Below are 16858 nucleotides of genomic sequence, written 5' to 3' on the forward strand. Positions count from 1 at the left end.
CAAAAAATTAGCCGGGCATGGTGGTGCATGCCTGTAGTCCCAGCTACTCGGGAGGCTGAGGCAGTAGGATCACTGAGCCCAGGAGATTGAGGTTGCTGTGAGCCAGGCTGACGCCACGGCACTCACTCTAGCCTGGGCAACAAAGTGAGACTCTGTCTCAAAAAAAAAAAAAAAAAAAAAAAAATTAAGTCAATTAATAACCCTACAATGGCCTCTTTAACGTTCAAGCAAAAGGAAGAATCTCAAGTGTATGTATGTATTTATTTATTTATTTATACAGAGTCTCACTCTATTCCCTAGGCTAGAGTGCCGTGGCGTCAGCCCAGCTCTCAGCAACCTCAGACTCCTGGGCTCAACCAGTCCTTCTACCCCAGCCTCCCGAGTGACTCAGACTACAGGGATGCACCACCATGTCCGGCTAAGTTTTTCTATACATTTTTAGTTGTCCAGCTAATTTCTGTCTATTTTTAGTAGAGACAGGGTCTCGCTCTTGCTCAGGCTGATCTTGAACTCCTGAACTCGAGTGATCCTCCCGCCTCGGCCTCCCAGAATGGTAGGATTACAGGCATGAAGGTGTCTCATTTTAAATCAAAAGGTAGACATGATTACTATTAGTAAGGAAGGCATGAGATAGGCTGAAAGCTAGGCCTTTTGCACCAGTCAGCCAACTTGTGAATGCAAAGGAAAAGTTCTTGAAAGAAATTAAAAGTGCTACTCCAGTGAACACATGACACGAATAAGAAAGCAAAATAGCCTTATTGCTGATGGGAAGAAAGTTTTAGTGATCTGGATAGAAGATCAAACCAGCTACAACATTCTCTTAATCCACAGCTGAATCCATAGCAAGGTCCTAACTCTCTTCATTCTATGAAGGATGAGAGAGATAAGGAAGCTAGCAGAGGCTGTTTCATAAACTTTGAAGAAAGAAGCCATCTCTATAATATAAAGTGCTAGGTGAAGGAGCAAGTTCTGACATAGACGCTACAGCAAGATCTAGCTAATATCATTAATGAAGAAGGCTACACTAGATTTTCAGTGTAGATGAAACAGCCTTCTATTAGAAGATACTATCGAGGACTTTCACAGCTAGAGCGGAGAAATCAATGTCTAGCTTCAAAGGGCAGGTGACTCTCGGGGCTAATGCAGCTGGTGACTTTAAATTGAAGTCAATGTCCATTTATCAGTCTAAAAATCTGAGGGCCCTTAAGAATTATGCTAAATTTAGTCTGCCTGTGCTCTAGAAATGGAACAACAAAGCCTGGATGCCAGCACATGTGTTTACAGCATGGTTTACTGAATGCCCACCTTAAAGAACAACTGCTCAGGCCAGGCCCAGTGGCTCATGCCTATAATCCTAGCACTCTGGGAGGCCAAGGCAGGCCGATAGCTCAAGGTCAGGAGTTCAAAAACAGCTCTGAGCAAGAGTGAGACTCCGTCTCTGCTAAAAATAGAAAGAAATTAATCGGTCAACTAAAAATATATAGAAAAAATTAGCTGGGCATGGTGGCAGCTACTGGGGAGGCTGAGGCAGAACGATTGCCTGAGCCCAGGAGTTTGAGGTTGTTGTGAGCTAGGCTGATGCCACAGCACTCTAGATCAGGCAAAAAGTGAGACACTGTCTCAAAAAAAATTAAAATTAAAAAAAATAGAACTGCTCAGAAAAAAATTATTCAAAATATTACTGCTCATTTTTTATTGATAATGCACCTAGTCATTCAAAAGCTCTGATGATTTTTCATGCAGAAATAACAAGAAAAAGAAAAAAAAACTCTGATGAATATGTACAATAAGATTAATAATGCTGTTTTCAAGACTGTTAACACAACATCCACTCTGCAGCTCATGGATATAGTAATTTCAACTTTCAGGTCTCATTATTTGATAAGTACATTTCATAAAGCCATAGCTACCATACAAAGATTCCTCTGATAGATCTGGGCAAAGTAAATTGAAAACCTTCTAGAAAGGATTCACCATTGCAGATGCCATTAAGAACATTTGCAATTCATCGGTAGAGGTCAAAATAGCAACATTAATAGGAGTTTGGAAGAAGTTGATTCCAAACCTCATGGGTGATTTGGAAGGGTTCAAGATTTCAGTGGAGAAAGTACTGCAGATGTGGTGGAAACAGCCAAGAGAACAAGAATTAGAAATGGAGGCCAGGCGCGGTGGCTCACACCTGTAATCCTAGCACTCTGGGAGGCCAAGGCAGGTGGATTGCTTGAGGTCAGGAGTTCGAAACCAGCCTGAACAAGAGCGAGACCCCATCTCTACTATAAATAGAAAGAAATTAATTGGCCACCTAATATATATAGAAAAAATTAGCTGGGCATGGTCACACATGCCTGTAGTCCCAGCTACTCGGGAGGCTGAGGCAGAAGGATCGCTTGAGCCTAGGAGTTTGAGGTTGCTTTGAGCTAGGCTGACACCATGCACTCACTCTAGCCTGGACAACAAAGTGAGACTCTGTCTCAAAAAAAAAAAAAAAAAAAAGAAATGGAGACTGGGCTGGGTGTGGTGGCTCACACCTGTAATCCTAGAACTTTGGGAGGCTGAGTCAGGAGGATCACTTGAGGCCAGGAGTTTGAAACCAGCCAGAGTACAAGCAAAACCCACCTTTACAAACAAAATAGAAAAATTAGCTGGGCATGGTGGCACATGCCTATAGTCCCAGCTCATAAGGCTGAGGCAAGAGGAACGCTAGAGCCCAAGAGTTTCAGGTTGCAGTGAGCTATGCTGATGCCACTACACCCTAGCCTGGGTAACAGAGCAAGACCCCGTCTCAAAAAAAAAAAAAAAAAAAAAAGTGTAGCCTGAAGATGTGACTGACTGCTGCAATCTCATGACAAAACTTGAACAGAGGAAGAGCTGCTTTTTATGGAGCAAAGAAAGTAGATTCTTCAGACAGAATCTACTCTTGGCAAAGATGCTGTGAACACTATCGAAATGACAGCAAAGGATTTAGAATGCTATGTAAACTTAGTTGATAAAACAGTGGCAGGGTTTGAGAGAATTGATTTCAATTTTGAAAGTAGTTCAACTGTGGGAAGAAATGGTATCAAATAGCATTGCACACTACAGAGAAATCTTTCATGAAGAGTCAATTGATATGGCAAACTTCATTGTTGTCTTATTTTAAGAAATTATCATAGCTACCCCATCCTGCAGCAACTACCTCCCTAATAAGTCAGCAGCCATCCAGTTTGAGGCAAGACTCTCCAGCAGCAAAAAGATAATGACTCACAGAAGGTGTTCTGATGATCATTAGCAATAAAGTATTTTTAATTAAGGCATGTACATTTTTATTAGATATAATGCTATTGCACACTTAATAGATTATAGTATAGTATAAACATAACTTATATATGTACTAACAAATAAAAAAATCATGTCAATCATTTTACTGCAATATTTGCTTTATTGCAGTGGTCTGGAACCAAACCCAAAATATCTCCAAGATATGACTGCACAAATTATCTCTCTCCCTCTTGCTCTCTCTCTCTCTCTCACACACATCTTTATTACGGTGGTGGTTGCAAAGTATATATATTTGTCAAAACCCACAAAATACTTAAAATGGATGAATGTAATTTAATGTAAATTAATACTCCATAAAATTTATTTTCAAAAGGGTAAAAACATGAATAGATACTTCACGAAAGACATACAATAGTAAATCAACATTTGAAAATATCTTGGCCGGGCGCGGTGGCTCACGCCTGTAATCCTAGCACTCTGGGAGGCCGAGGCGGGCGGATTGCTCAAGGTCAGGAGTTCGAAACCAGCCTGAGCGAGACCCCGTCTCTACCATAAAAAAATAGAAAGAAATTAATTGGCCAACTAATATATATAATATAAAAATCAGCCGGGCATGGTGGCTTGTGCCTGTAGTCCCAGCTACTCGGGAGGCTGAGGCAGCAGGATCGCTTGAGCCCAGGAGTTTGAGGTTGCTGTGAGCTAGGCTGACGCCACGGCACTCACTCTAGCCTAGGCAAGAAAGCGAGACTCTGTCTCAAAAAAAAAAAAAAGAAAAAAGAAAAAGAAAAGAAAATATCTTAACATCATTAGTCATCAAAAAATACAAAATTAGGGGGAGGGGACGGAAAAAAAAAAATACAAAATTAAAACCAAGCCCAAAAGTCAATCAACAGAGAATTAGATAAATAAACTGAATTATGATTATATAGCAAAATATTACATAGCAATAAAAAAGGAGCAAACCACTGACAGATGCAAAACATGGATGAATTTCAGCAACATTATACTGAGTGAAAAGAAGCTAAACACAAAAGGGTATATATCATATGATTCCATTTTTATGAAGTTTAAGAACAGACAAAGGCCAGGCGTGGTGGCTCATGCCTGTAATCCTAGCACTATGGGAGGCCAAGGTGGGCAGATTTCTCAAGGTCAGGAGTTCAAAACCAGCCTGAGCAAGAGCAAGACCCTGTCTCTACTATAAATAGAAAGAAATTAATTGGCCAACTAATATATATAGAAAAAATTAGCCGGGTATGGTGGCACATGCCTGTAGTCCCAGCTACTCGGGAGGCTGAGGCAGAAAGATCACTTGAGCCCAGGAGTTTGAGGTTGCTGTGAGCTAGGCTGACGCCATGGCACTCTAGCTGAGGCAACAGAGTGAGACTCTGTCTCAAAAAAAGAAAAAAAAAAAAGAACAGATAAAACTATAGAAATCAAAAGACTGGCTTCCAGAAGCAAGGTGGAAGCACAGGCAGAGGGTGAGGAAAAGATACAATGGAAAGGGACATAAGGGAACTTTCTAAAACATGGCAATGCTCTATTTCATGATCGGGATATCAGGTGCATATGTTACTCTAGTCAAAACTCATCCAACTATACACCTAAGATCTGTGCAGCCTGTTTAATGTAGCTATATGTCAATAAAGATTACGAATAAATCCAAGCACAGTGGCTCATGCCTGTAATACTAGCACTCTGGGAGGCCCAAAGCAGGAGGATCACTTGAGGTCAGAAGTTTCAGACCCACCTGGGCAATGGCAAGATCTCATTTCTGTAAAAAATTTTAAAAAGTTAGCCAGGCATGATGGTACACACCTGTAATCCCAGCTACTCAGGAGACTGAGGCAGGAGGATTGCTTGAGCCCTGTAGTTTGAGATCGCTATGAGCTAGGCTGATGCTATGACACTCTGGCCCAGGCATCAGAGCAAAACTCTTCGCCTCCCTCTTCCCTACAGGCTCACGCCTGCAATCCTAGCACTCTGGGAGGCCAAGGCGGACAGATTGCTCAAGGTCAGGAGTTGGAAACCAGCCTGAGCAAGATCGAGACCCCCATCTCTAATAAAAATAGAAAAGAAATTAATTGGCCAACTAAAAATACATAGAAAAAATTAGCTAGGCATGGTGGCGCATGGCTGTAGTCCCAGCTACTCAGGAGGCTGAGGCAGGAGGATTGCTTGAGTCCAAGAGTTCGAGGTTGCTGTGAGCTAGGCTAATGCCACGGCACTCTAGCCTGGGCAACACAGTAAGACTCAGTCTCAAAAAAAAAAAAAAGAAAGTCCACATTTAAAATCATCCAGATTTAAGATCAGAATATCTTTGAAAATATAGTTATTAACCATTAAAAGATACTCTCTCAAACTTAAAAAACAAGTAAAAAGCAAACAGATTATTCTACCAAGCTTAAAATTTTAGTAAACTTAAAATGGAATTTATTTTATAATAATGAGATTTAAATTTCATGGAGAAATTAACCACGAATAATAAATGTATACTTAGATTTCAACTGAAGAACACCATAACCTCAAAGCATCATTTCAACTTGAAATATGCTGAAACGATGCTTTGACATATATGCTTTGACATATACATCAAAAATAAACTAACTTAAAATCTGCAATTAACACAAGAAAACCAAAAAACAGGACTCACATACATGAAAATAAAAATTCAGATTTACTAAAATATTTTAAACAATCAAATAAAACTATATACTTAAAAGATATTAATTTTATTTACCCCTTGCAAAGGGATATCCCAGCGTTCTGAGCTTCTGAATTTGGACAGTGATGATTGAAGGTGAACATTTTCTGGTTTTGCATTTAACATCTTTCTTATCTGAAACTAGGATGAAAAAATAATCAGTTTAATCAAACTATGTATAACAGCTGAATCAGCTAGCAGAACCATTATATTACCCTGCCTTATATTTTCTAACAGTTTTTAAAGAGTTTTAAATTCAGTTCTTAATTTACACACAATTATTAATAAATATAATTCTATAAAACACCTCTCATTGAGTACAAAAATAGATAAATGAAGAATCACGACAGTTTCTCAACTATTCTCTTGCCTGCAGTCTCTTCTTCTAATCTTTCAAATGCAAGCCCCAGACTTCTCTAACACATAAATCTAATTATGGCTCCAATACTTAAAATACAACAATGGCACCCATTATTTATGGGTAAAAGTCTTTACAATGTGGGCTCTTTCACATCACCTGCACATCAAAAACTCTATAACTTGACCACATTGAGTTATTCAACCTTCTTCAAACATGTCATATTATTTTATATCTCTAGACCTTTTATATACTGCTCCCTCAATCTAGAATGCCCTTCCCTCTTTTTCTCCCTTGTGAAGTACTACAGGTTCTCAAAATTCTTCTTTTATCCACATAACCATCACCCCAATGCCATGTCATTTCTTTCTCTGGGTATTAGTATTTGGTACATTTATATTACATTAATTTACATTATACATATTATCTAATACTATAGTTATTTGTCTATATGTCTGTCTTCGTCTCCAGACTGTAGAGCTCCTTAAAAAGAAATCCTTATCTTACTCACCAAAATGTGAGGCTGAGTAAACAAATAATGAATGCATAGATCGTAACTACAAGTTTGAAATCAGTTTTTCAGAACTTAAATCTACCTTTCACACTAAAGTGAAAATCTACCTTTCACACTAAAGTTATAAATGATTAAGCTTCAAGTTCAGCCTACAAAATATATAATAAGCACTGTATCAAATATAAGAAGTAACAATTCATAAAATTATTTCTATTGCTATTCTGTATTAAAAGGAGCATCTTGGGCTGGGCGTGGTGGCTCACGCCTGTAATCCTAGCACTCTGGGAGGCTGAGGCAGGCGGATTGCTCGAGGTCAGGAGTTCGAAACCAGCCTGAGCAAGAGCGGGAACCCGTCTCTACTATAAATAGAAAGAAATAAATTGGCCAACAAATATATAGAGAAAAAAAATTAGCTGGGCATGGTGGCGCATTCCTGTAGTCCTAGCCACTCGGGAGGCTGATGTAGTAGGAGAAACCACATCATCCAAATTTTAAGTCAGTCAAGGAAGAATAATAGTACCTAAAGCCATGCTCTCTATGTGGTCTTCTAAAGTACTCTTGATTTCCTCTCACTACCTTCCATTCTTACTACTTCTTCCTCTTTAAGTGTTACAACTGTATAACATAAAAATGTACCAAATTAAAGTTCTCTGTGTATAACTAAGCATGCTTCAGAGAAAAGGGTCTAATAAATTATTATAATGTAAAGTAGATTATTACTGCATTTAAATCACAAAATTCTAGAGGAAAAAAGGTTATCTTTCTAAAAATGAATGAATTTTTTTTTTCTTTTTTTGAGACAGGGTCTCACTCTGTTGCCTGGGCTAGAGTGCCGTGGCATCAGCCTAGCTCACAGCAACCTCAAACTCCTGGGCTCAAGAGATCCTCCTGCCTCAGCCTCCCAAGTAGCTAGGAAGGACTACAGGCACATGCCACCACACCCAGCTAATATTTTCTAATTTTTAGTTGTTCAGTTAATTTCTTTCTATTTATAGTGGAGACAGGGTCTGACTGTTGCTCAGGCTGGTCTTAAACTCCTGAACTCAAGCAATCCTCCCACCTCGGCCTCCCAGAGTGCTAGGATTATAGGCATGAGCCACCACACCAGCCAAGAATGAATTTTTTAAAACATTTCCCATACCTAAGTAGAAAATTTATTTTTCTTGTTTTGTTTTATTTTTTTTTTATTTTTTTTTTTTTTTTTTTTTTTTTTTTTTTTTTTTTTTTTTTTTTTTTTTTGAGACAAGTCTCGCTTTGTTGCCCAGGCTAGAGTGAGTGCCGTGGCGTCAGCCTAGCTCACAGCAACCTCAAACTCCTGGGCTCAAGTGATCCTTCTGCCTCAGCCTCCCGGGTAGCTGGGACTACAGGCATGCGCCACCATGCCCGGCTAATTTTTTTTTTTTTTTTTTTTTTTATATATATATATCAGTTGGCCAATTAATTTCTTTCTATTTATAGTAGAGACGGGGTCTCGCTCTTGCTCAGGCTGGTTTCGAACTCCTGACCTTGAGCAATCCGCCCGCCTCGGCCTCCCAAGAGCTAGGATTACAGGCGTGAGCCACAGCGCCCGGCCTATTTTTCTTGTTTTGCTATTCTGACTTATATAGAAGAAATAAATAAATGAAAAAAAAAAATAGGTTTAAAAGTATATATTCCAAATAGTAATTTTTAGCACATGCCTTGATGGCAACTCTTCTCCATCTATACTATTATTAAAGAATGAACATGAGACATTATAATATATTCAGTCATCAAAGAAATGCTGAGTTATGTTTTAAATAAAATATAAAATGGGGCCTGGAAAGTATACTGGTCATCTTACAATGATTTAAACAAGGCTGGTCCCAGAAAGGGTTTCCTGGTTAAACTTCAGTGAATTAGAATACACCATTCTCCCAAAACAGTGATTAAAGTTTTACAGTATTTTCTTTAAATTTTTATTAAAAAGATAAACAGAAAAATACTTGCAAATCAGTAACTTGAAAGATAATGAATAGGTTAAAAGCAAAATTAATGCATACCTCTGATAAGTCAGAAGATGAAGACTTTTTCCTTTTTCCTTCTGTCACAATTTCTACAAAAACCAAAAACATGGCAAGAATTATAATTTAACATCTAAATGAGATAAACAATTTAATCAAAGAGACCTTTTCACATCCATTCATTGTTTTAAAGTCACCTCTTATTGGTTTTAGAATTTACACTGATTAACATTTTATAGAAACTGAAGGGCTAAACATAAAGGTAAAAAAATAATTCCATATGTCAGAAGAACAGCAGAGTCTCACAAAATATCTCCAGTAAATATATGAAAGATGACAATAAAAGAAAAAAGGAGGGTAACTGGCTCTAAGAACTAAACAGAAATTCCCCAACAAAAGACCTTGCACTCAGTAGTAGAACCTTCAGATAGGACAAATTCTTATGATGGCAGGGAGGAAGGAACAGAAGAAATCTAGAAGTTGGAGATATTCTACAAAAACACTTCCAGGGCCTGGTGAGGTGAGTTCATGCCTGTAGTCCCAACACTTTGTAGGCCCAGGCATCACTTGAGGTCAGGAGTTCAAGACCAGCCTGAGAAACATAGACATTGTCTCTACAAAAAATAGAAAAATTAGTTGGGCATGGTGGCACGCTACTCAGGAGGCTGAGGAGAGAGAACCACTTGAGCCCAGGAATTTGAGGTTGCAGTGAGCTACAATGATGCTACTGCATCCAGCCTGGGAGACAGAGTGAGACCTTGTTTCAAAAAGAAAAACACTTCCAGTTCTACTACATATCTAAGCATGCTGTGCGACTAGGAACAGCTTAACATTTTACTCAACATTTTTCATACTTCCTGTGGATTTTTCTTTTACTAATTCTTTCTTGTAGTCAGCAAGTATTCAGTGAATGTCTATCATGTGCCTAGCACTGTGCTAGGCAGTGACTGTAGTAACCAAATTAGACAAAATCTAAGCTTTCCTGGAACTTATAGTTTACTACAATATATCACAGATTTCATAATAAAAATAAATGGTAGAGACCCATGTGTATGGTCACTACTTATGACAAATACACCAATGCAGTTCAGTGGGAAAGGGATGATTTTTTTCAAATAATGCTGAAGCAGTCTGATAAACAAATGGGGAAAAAAAATTAACCTCGACCTCTACCTTATACCATATACAAAATTAATTTGAAATAGATCATAGATTTAAATGTCAAATATAAAACAAATAAACCTTCTAGAATAAAAAGTAGAATATCTTCATGACCTTGGGGTAGGCAAAGATTTCTCAAACAGGACACAAGTATGAAAAGATTAATAAACTGTACTTTATTAAACTTAGGAACTTCTGTTCATCAAAACTCATCATTAAGAGTGAGAAAAGAGGGCCGGGCGCTGTGGCTCACGCCTGTAATCCTAGCTCTTGGGAGGCCGAGGCGGGCGGATTGCTCAAGGTCAGGAGTTCAAAACCAGCCTGAGCAAGAGCGAGACCCCGTCTCTATAAAAAAAATAAAATAAAAAAAAAAAAAGAGTGAGAAAAGATAAGCCACAGATTGGAAGAAAGATATTTATAATAAATATATTTATCAAAGAACTTATAACTGGAATATATGAAGAAAGATATTTATAATAAATGTATTTATCAAAGAACTTATAACTGGAATATATGACGAACTCCTTCAAAGCAAAGGTAGCATAACCCAATCTTCAAAATGGACAAAAACTTTCAATAGGTACCTCACAAACGGAATATCCAAATGGCCAATAAACATATGAACCGGTGCTCAACTTAATTATTAAGGAAATGCAAATTAAAATGGCAATGGAATACCATTACACAGCCCTTGGGATGGGTAAAATTAAAAAGTCTGACAATACCAAGTGTTGATGAGAAACTGGAACTCATATACTGCTGATAAGAGTATAAATGAGTACATCTACTTTGCACGTATCTATGAAAGTTAGACACCTGCCTACTCAATGTCCAACAATTACAATTCTAGATAAACAAGAGAAATCAGAATGTTCAAGTTATCTTTGTTCTTAATAGCCAAATACTGAAAACAATCCAAATATTCATCAACAGGAGCATGGATAAACATATTCAAACAATGGAAAACAACACAACAGTGAGTTATGGCTATGCACAACATGGACACATCTCACATGCATGTTCAAAGGAAACGAGATGCAGAAGAATATATAATTCCATTTATGTGAAATTAAAGAACAGTTAAAACAAATCTATGGTGATACCAGTCAGAACAGTGAGGGGTACGTGGGGAGAGATAGAATATTGACTGGGAGGGGATACAAGTAAAGGTTTCTGAGATGCTAGAAATGTTCTATACCTTAATGTAGGTGACAGTTATACACGTATACATGTACAAGTATAAAAAGTCATCTAACTATACACTAAAGACATGCATACTATACTGTACTTAAGATAACATAAGAAATAACCATTATAACCAATGGAATACAGCCTATCAATACAGAAACGATATTGCTGGAATGATTTCTTCTAAGTTCATAATACATAGAATTAGTTTCACTAAATATATTTCCTGAGCAAACACTGATGTAAAAAATTATTTTAACTTCTATACTTAAACTTTTGATAATTTTAAATAATAGCAATAAAGTAATGTTCCTTAAGTAGACTATCAAAAATAATTTTTAAATAAATGTTAAGAAACTCTTTACCTTGTAAAAATTCACATTCTACAATAGTCAATTTTAAATTTAACAAAATATGTTATCATTTTCAAAAGGAATATTACTTGCTTAAACTGTAATTTACAAATGAATATTCCCAAACTATCTCATTGGACTAAAACTGCTGCTATCCTGTTTTGCAGCACATTCTCCTATTTCCTTTAATTAATACTATTGTGAATTCCCCAAATTGTAGAAGTTTTTATAATTCAGTTGCTCTATCTCATATCAGATCAGTTTAGGAATGTTTTAATAATCATGTTATGTGACTCAACTTGAAACTGTCTGGTATAGCACAGTGCTCAAGAGTGTAGATTTTAAACCTAGATGACCTAAATTTGTATCTTGGTTTACTAGCTGTGACTTCTCTGAGCCTTAGTTTTCTGATCTGTAAAACAGGGAGAATATTGACCTTTTCAATTGTTAAGATTAAAGTCTATATTAAAGTATGTAACATTATGTCTAGCATACAGTTAAAGAAAAATAAATATTTACAATATTTTATATGAAAGCATCTCTCTTTTAAAACTACAGTGTGGGCTGGGCACGGTGGCTCACACCTGTAATCCTAGCACTCTGGGAGGCCAAGGTGGGAGGATTGCTGGAGGTCAGGAGTTCAAGACCAGCCTGAGCAAGAGTGAGACCCCCGTCTCTACTAAAAATAGAAAGAAATTACCTTAACAATTAAAAATATATAGAAGAATGTAGCCGGGCATGGTGGCATATGCCTGTAGTCCCAGCTATGCAGGAGGCTGAGGCAGTAGGATTGCTTGAGCTCAGGAGTTTGAGGTTGCTGTGAGCTAGGCTGACACCAAGGCACTCTAGCCCAGGCAACAAAGTGAGACTCTGTCTCAAAAAAAAAAAAGACTACAGTGTGTTAGTATTAGCATATAGTAATTTCTCTACTCTCATCTGAAATATATGAGTCGAAAAATTAAATGTATAATTTGGCTGGTCCAAGTGCAGTGGTATTTACAACTAATTGATCACAACCAGTTACAGATTCCTTTGTTCCTTCTCTACTCCCACTCCTTCACTAGACTAACCTTAAAAAATAAAAATAAAATTTTTAAAAAGCATAACTTTTCCCAAGTACCTTGTATAATCATTCATCTACTTATTTATTGCATAAAAATGTATTTGAAATAATAATTACTATTGCCAGGTACTATGCTAAGTGCTTTTAAGTTTGAGTTAATTAGATGGTTTTTGGAAGGGCACAACTGAACTGGGCTTTGAAGAATGAGTAAGTTTTAGATAGGCACAAATGAGTGGAAGAAAATTTCAGTGCCAGGTGCAACCCAGGAGTGAGTTACCAATACAAGCAGGCACAACTAGGATGAAGCAGCCCACATCAGTGAGATTCATAAATTATTGAAAACTCAAATTAGAGTTATCCATTTGGCAGGCAGATTTAAGACAGCATCACTATAATAAAGTTACAGTCTATTCAGGAGCTGGTTTGTGTGAAAAAAAAAAAAAAAAAAAGTTACAGTCTAGATCTTATCCATAACCCATTCTCTATGTCACCAAGGCCTTCTAATCTACTTTTCAATCCTCTGCCTTCTCTTACATCATCAGGCCTGGGAATCACATTCACCACCCAAGATGCCAATCCTGACAGCCTATTATCTTGCTATTCTCTCACTTTATGTAATTCAATTCTATCTTCTCATCTACATCTTTTCCATCTCTTTCCTAGTCCACTAAATTTCTTTCCAAAGTCAATACAATTTCCTTAGTATTTTCTTTGAACATTTATTCCACCTTAGGTTAACTGAATCCTAGCCTTTTATTGGCTACAATACTTTGTTAAGATTCTGCTGCTTACAAAGCAGAAGCAGAGATTAACAATCTCTCCCCACCACCACCACCATTTTCAATTAATATTCAATTTGCAATTCAATATGCAATATTCAATTTATTGCAATAATTCCTCCTGTAAAATACCCATAAATTGGATATACTTTCTTGCCCATCTCTGTGATTGCCATCTACTGACCCAATATCCTCTCCAACATTCCAAGAATACACTGATACTTGGTTCATACTTTTCCTATCATTAAAATTTATCATCCCAAAAAGAAAAAATTACCATCATTCGAAGCACTAAAAGTTCCATTAATCAACACTCAACACAACAGACTCATCTTAATTTACTCCAACAAACTTCTACACATCCCCATTTCAGCAGTATACATTCATGAATGTATTTAAGGAAAACTGTCCTACCTCTTGATTTTCCAAATGTGAACCTCTCATTCCACAACATACTGTCCTGTGAACCCTTGTCTTCATCACTCCCACTGAATCGATTCTTTGCACCCTCCGCCATCGTGGCACACCCTTTAACTCTAAGTAAAACTAAACTAATTTTTTTCCACCACTCGTGAAAGTGACCTCATAATTGCCAAATCCAACATCCCCACACTACTTAACTTTCTGAAACATTCACATTGTTTTGCACTCTCCTCTTCTTCCCAAACCTATCACATTCTTTGTCTGCCTATCTAACTGCTTACAAATGTCTCTTCCTCCCTACTTTGAAATTACTTGTATGTCATTTAAGACTTTTCTCACTCTATACTATTTCTGTGGACAATTCCATTCATTCTAATGACTTTAGCTAATACCCCTGCAAAGCTGCAAATAATGCAGCTTTATCATGATTAATTGTAGATTCTCATTTTGAGCCTCAATTATGGCTCATTATATTTCCAGTGCAAAGCAAACATCATCTGGACTACCAAAAGATGTAAGAAAGGTATGTCATCATTGGACACTGACTCCCTCAAGATGAAACTAGGGAAGGAGAAGTTTTGAAATCAAAACAATTTTGAGAAACAGCACATATTCATCCTCTTGAAGAGGCACAATGTACAATAATATGTCAAAGTTTCTGAAAAATCTTAAAGAAAATTTTCTAACTACAGTTATCACACTTATTTGTCCATGAAATCTTTTTTTTATAAGTAAGGTTCATTTACTATGATACTAAATGATATTAAAACTATAGATTTTGTAATTAGAAAGACCAGATTTTGAATCCTGGCACTGTTTCTCACTAGCTATTGCTAACAATTGTTTATTCTCCCTAAATTCCAGTTTCTCACCTATAAATCAGAAATAATAACCACCTTATGAGGCCTTTGGAAATATTAAAGTTTGTAAAGTTCTTAACACAGTGTCTAGACCTCATTACTCAAAAAACATATTCTTCTCTGGGAGGCCGAGGCGGACGGATTGCTCGAGGTTGGGAGTTTGAAACCAGCCTGAGCGAGACCCCGTCTCTACTAAAAATAGAAATAAATTAATTGACCAACTAAAAATATATATACAAAAAATTAGCCGGGCATGGTGGTGCATGCCTGTAGTCCCAGCTACTTGGGAGGCTGAGGCAAGAGGATCGCTTGAGCCCAGGAGTTTGAGGTTGCTGTGAGCTAAGCTGACGCCACGGCACTCACTCTAGCCTGGGCAACAAAGTGAGACCCTGTCTCCAAAAAAAAAAACATATTCTTAAATGCAAATGAAAGTGACACCAGATCTCCAAGGATGTTACCTGAAGTAAACAGTCGAAAACTGGTTGCTTGAACTTTCCTGTTTTGATTCAAAAATTCACTTGAAAGTTGTGATCTAAGACCCTAATATATCTAAGTTATATTTTTGTTGTTAATCATTTTTAATGGTCATTCTCCCTTGCTCACCATGTACTTTATTATTTCATTCAACTATTAGTGAAACTGTGGTGCCAGTCTTTTTTTATCTGTATCTCCATCTAATTTACTGCTTTTGATGTGACACTTATCAGCTATTCAAGTTACAAATGCTTGTTTTGAGTTTAAACTAGTTGGAATTATTTTCTGCTACTTGCAACTGAAAAAGTCCCAAGCAATATACTATGTAAACATCTGTGGTTCTTCCTTATTTAGGAGAAAATTTAGGGCAGCCTGGTGTAGTGTCAAACAAAACTTCAAATTTTGTATCTTGTTTTCTCTTTCTACTGCTACCTACCTTCCTTCTACCTCTTCAAATTATAACTATTTTATTAATCAAATTCTTCCTTATGTACTTATGAAATTTTGATGACTATGAATGTTACTTCATTTGGGTTTCAGTTAGCAACAACTCCTAATGAAATGGCAACTGCATGCATATAACCATTAGACAGAATCCACAGAATCTTTCAACCAACTGATCATGTTTTATTTCTGAGAATTTTTATGGGAAAATTAAACATACACTATTAAGAAAGGCAGCAGCATTCTTAAAAATTAATGTTCATACCTTAAAGCTAGAGGCACACTGGAGAATAGCTGGGTAACATTAGATTTGGGAATAGTTTTTACTATGTCACTTTTCAGAAAAAACAGCTCTAAAAGGGAGGTCATCAGAGTAAACAAAAAAAAAACCTCCCTAGATACATAACTAACATAAATCTCAATGCCTTTTAAGGATTAGCAGCTTTATTCTCTAAATTCACTTCCTATAACTGCTAGCATCAAATTAACTGTAATTAATAAATGGAAATATAATCAGGTAAAGGAGATGGGATTTCTGAAATACAAGGCTAATATCTTGCCCTGCCCCCTCAAAAATGTATTAAGCCAAGATGAAATGTATTTATTGAAAAAAGGCTGTGCATCGCAAACTGAAGTATTATTACACCTAAAAGTTCTGTATTAGGAAGCATGTGAATGATACGAGATAAACACTGTGCATTTTTCTAACGTGTCAATTTTACATAAAGATTTTGGAGGTGAGGGGGAAGCTATTAAAACAAACCCTGACCTATTGGAGGCATATACATACTTATATGCATAAATATACATATATATCACACATACTTTAAAAAAAAATCTACTATCTCTAGAATACACAAAAAAAGGGATAATATTAGTTGCACATGAAAAGGGATTTCAGGTTTTCAACTGCTTCAGGCAATGTCCCCAGAGATCAGAGCAGTTAAGACCACAAAATGCAAAAAGTTTGAGATGCACCAGCACATGCCAATCCAAAATAAATTTAGAATTAACACTGTCTCCATAAAAATAAACGGTATCATAACAAATAAAAAAAAATGAAATGAAATAAATGATTCACTGAGTGCTAGTTTGTGTACTGGACTGTAAGCTTAACAAAGTCTTCCTTCTCCTCTACAGGTCTTAACACAAGGCCTTCTGGTACCCTTAATGGATGAAATGTTTGACAAAAACTTGTTGACTGGGAGGAGTTCTACCTCACATCTTGTAACTCCACTTTCGATTTCCAGGACGTAGTACACAAAACTGAAGATGATCATTTAAAGCTTAAAGCAAT

General features: G+C 36.8%; 1 protein-coding gene across 8 annotated transcripts in view; it reads right to left on the reverse strand.

Moving 5' to 3' along the window:
- The window catches only part of SENP7 (SUMO specific peptidase 7), a 142080-nt gene that overhangs the window by 124370 nt on the left and 852 nt on the right, over positions 1-16858 (reverse strand). For all 8 annotated transcript variants that reach the window (XM_012779684.3, XM_012779682.3, XM_012779678.3 and 5 more), the window contains exons 2-3: positions 8856-8908; positions 5999-6103 (exon numbers count right to left, since the gene is read on the reverse strand). In XM_012779684.3, the coding sequence (XP_012635138.1) occupies positions 5999-6103; positions 8856-8908 (158 nt within the window). The remainder of the gene's footprint in view (positions 1-5998; positions 6104-8855; positions 8909-16858) is intronic.

This window comes from Microcebus murinus, chromosome 1 (assembly GCF_040939455.1).
Source record: "Microcebus murinus isolate Inina chromosome 1, M.murinus_Inina_mat1.0, whole genome shotgun sequence".
NCBI classification, from domain to species: Eukaryota; Metazoa; Chordata; class Mammalia; order Primates; family Cheirogaleidae; genus Microcebus; species Microcebus murinus.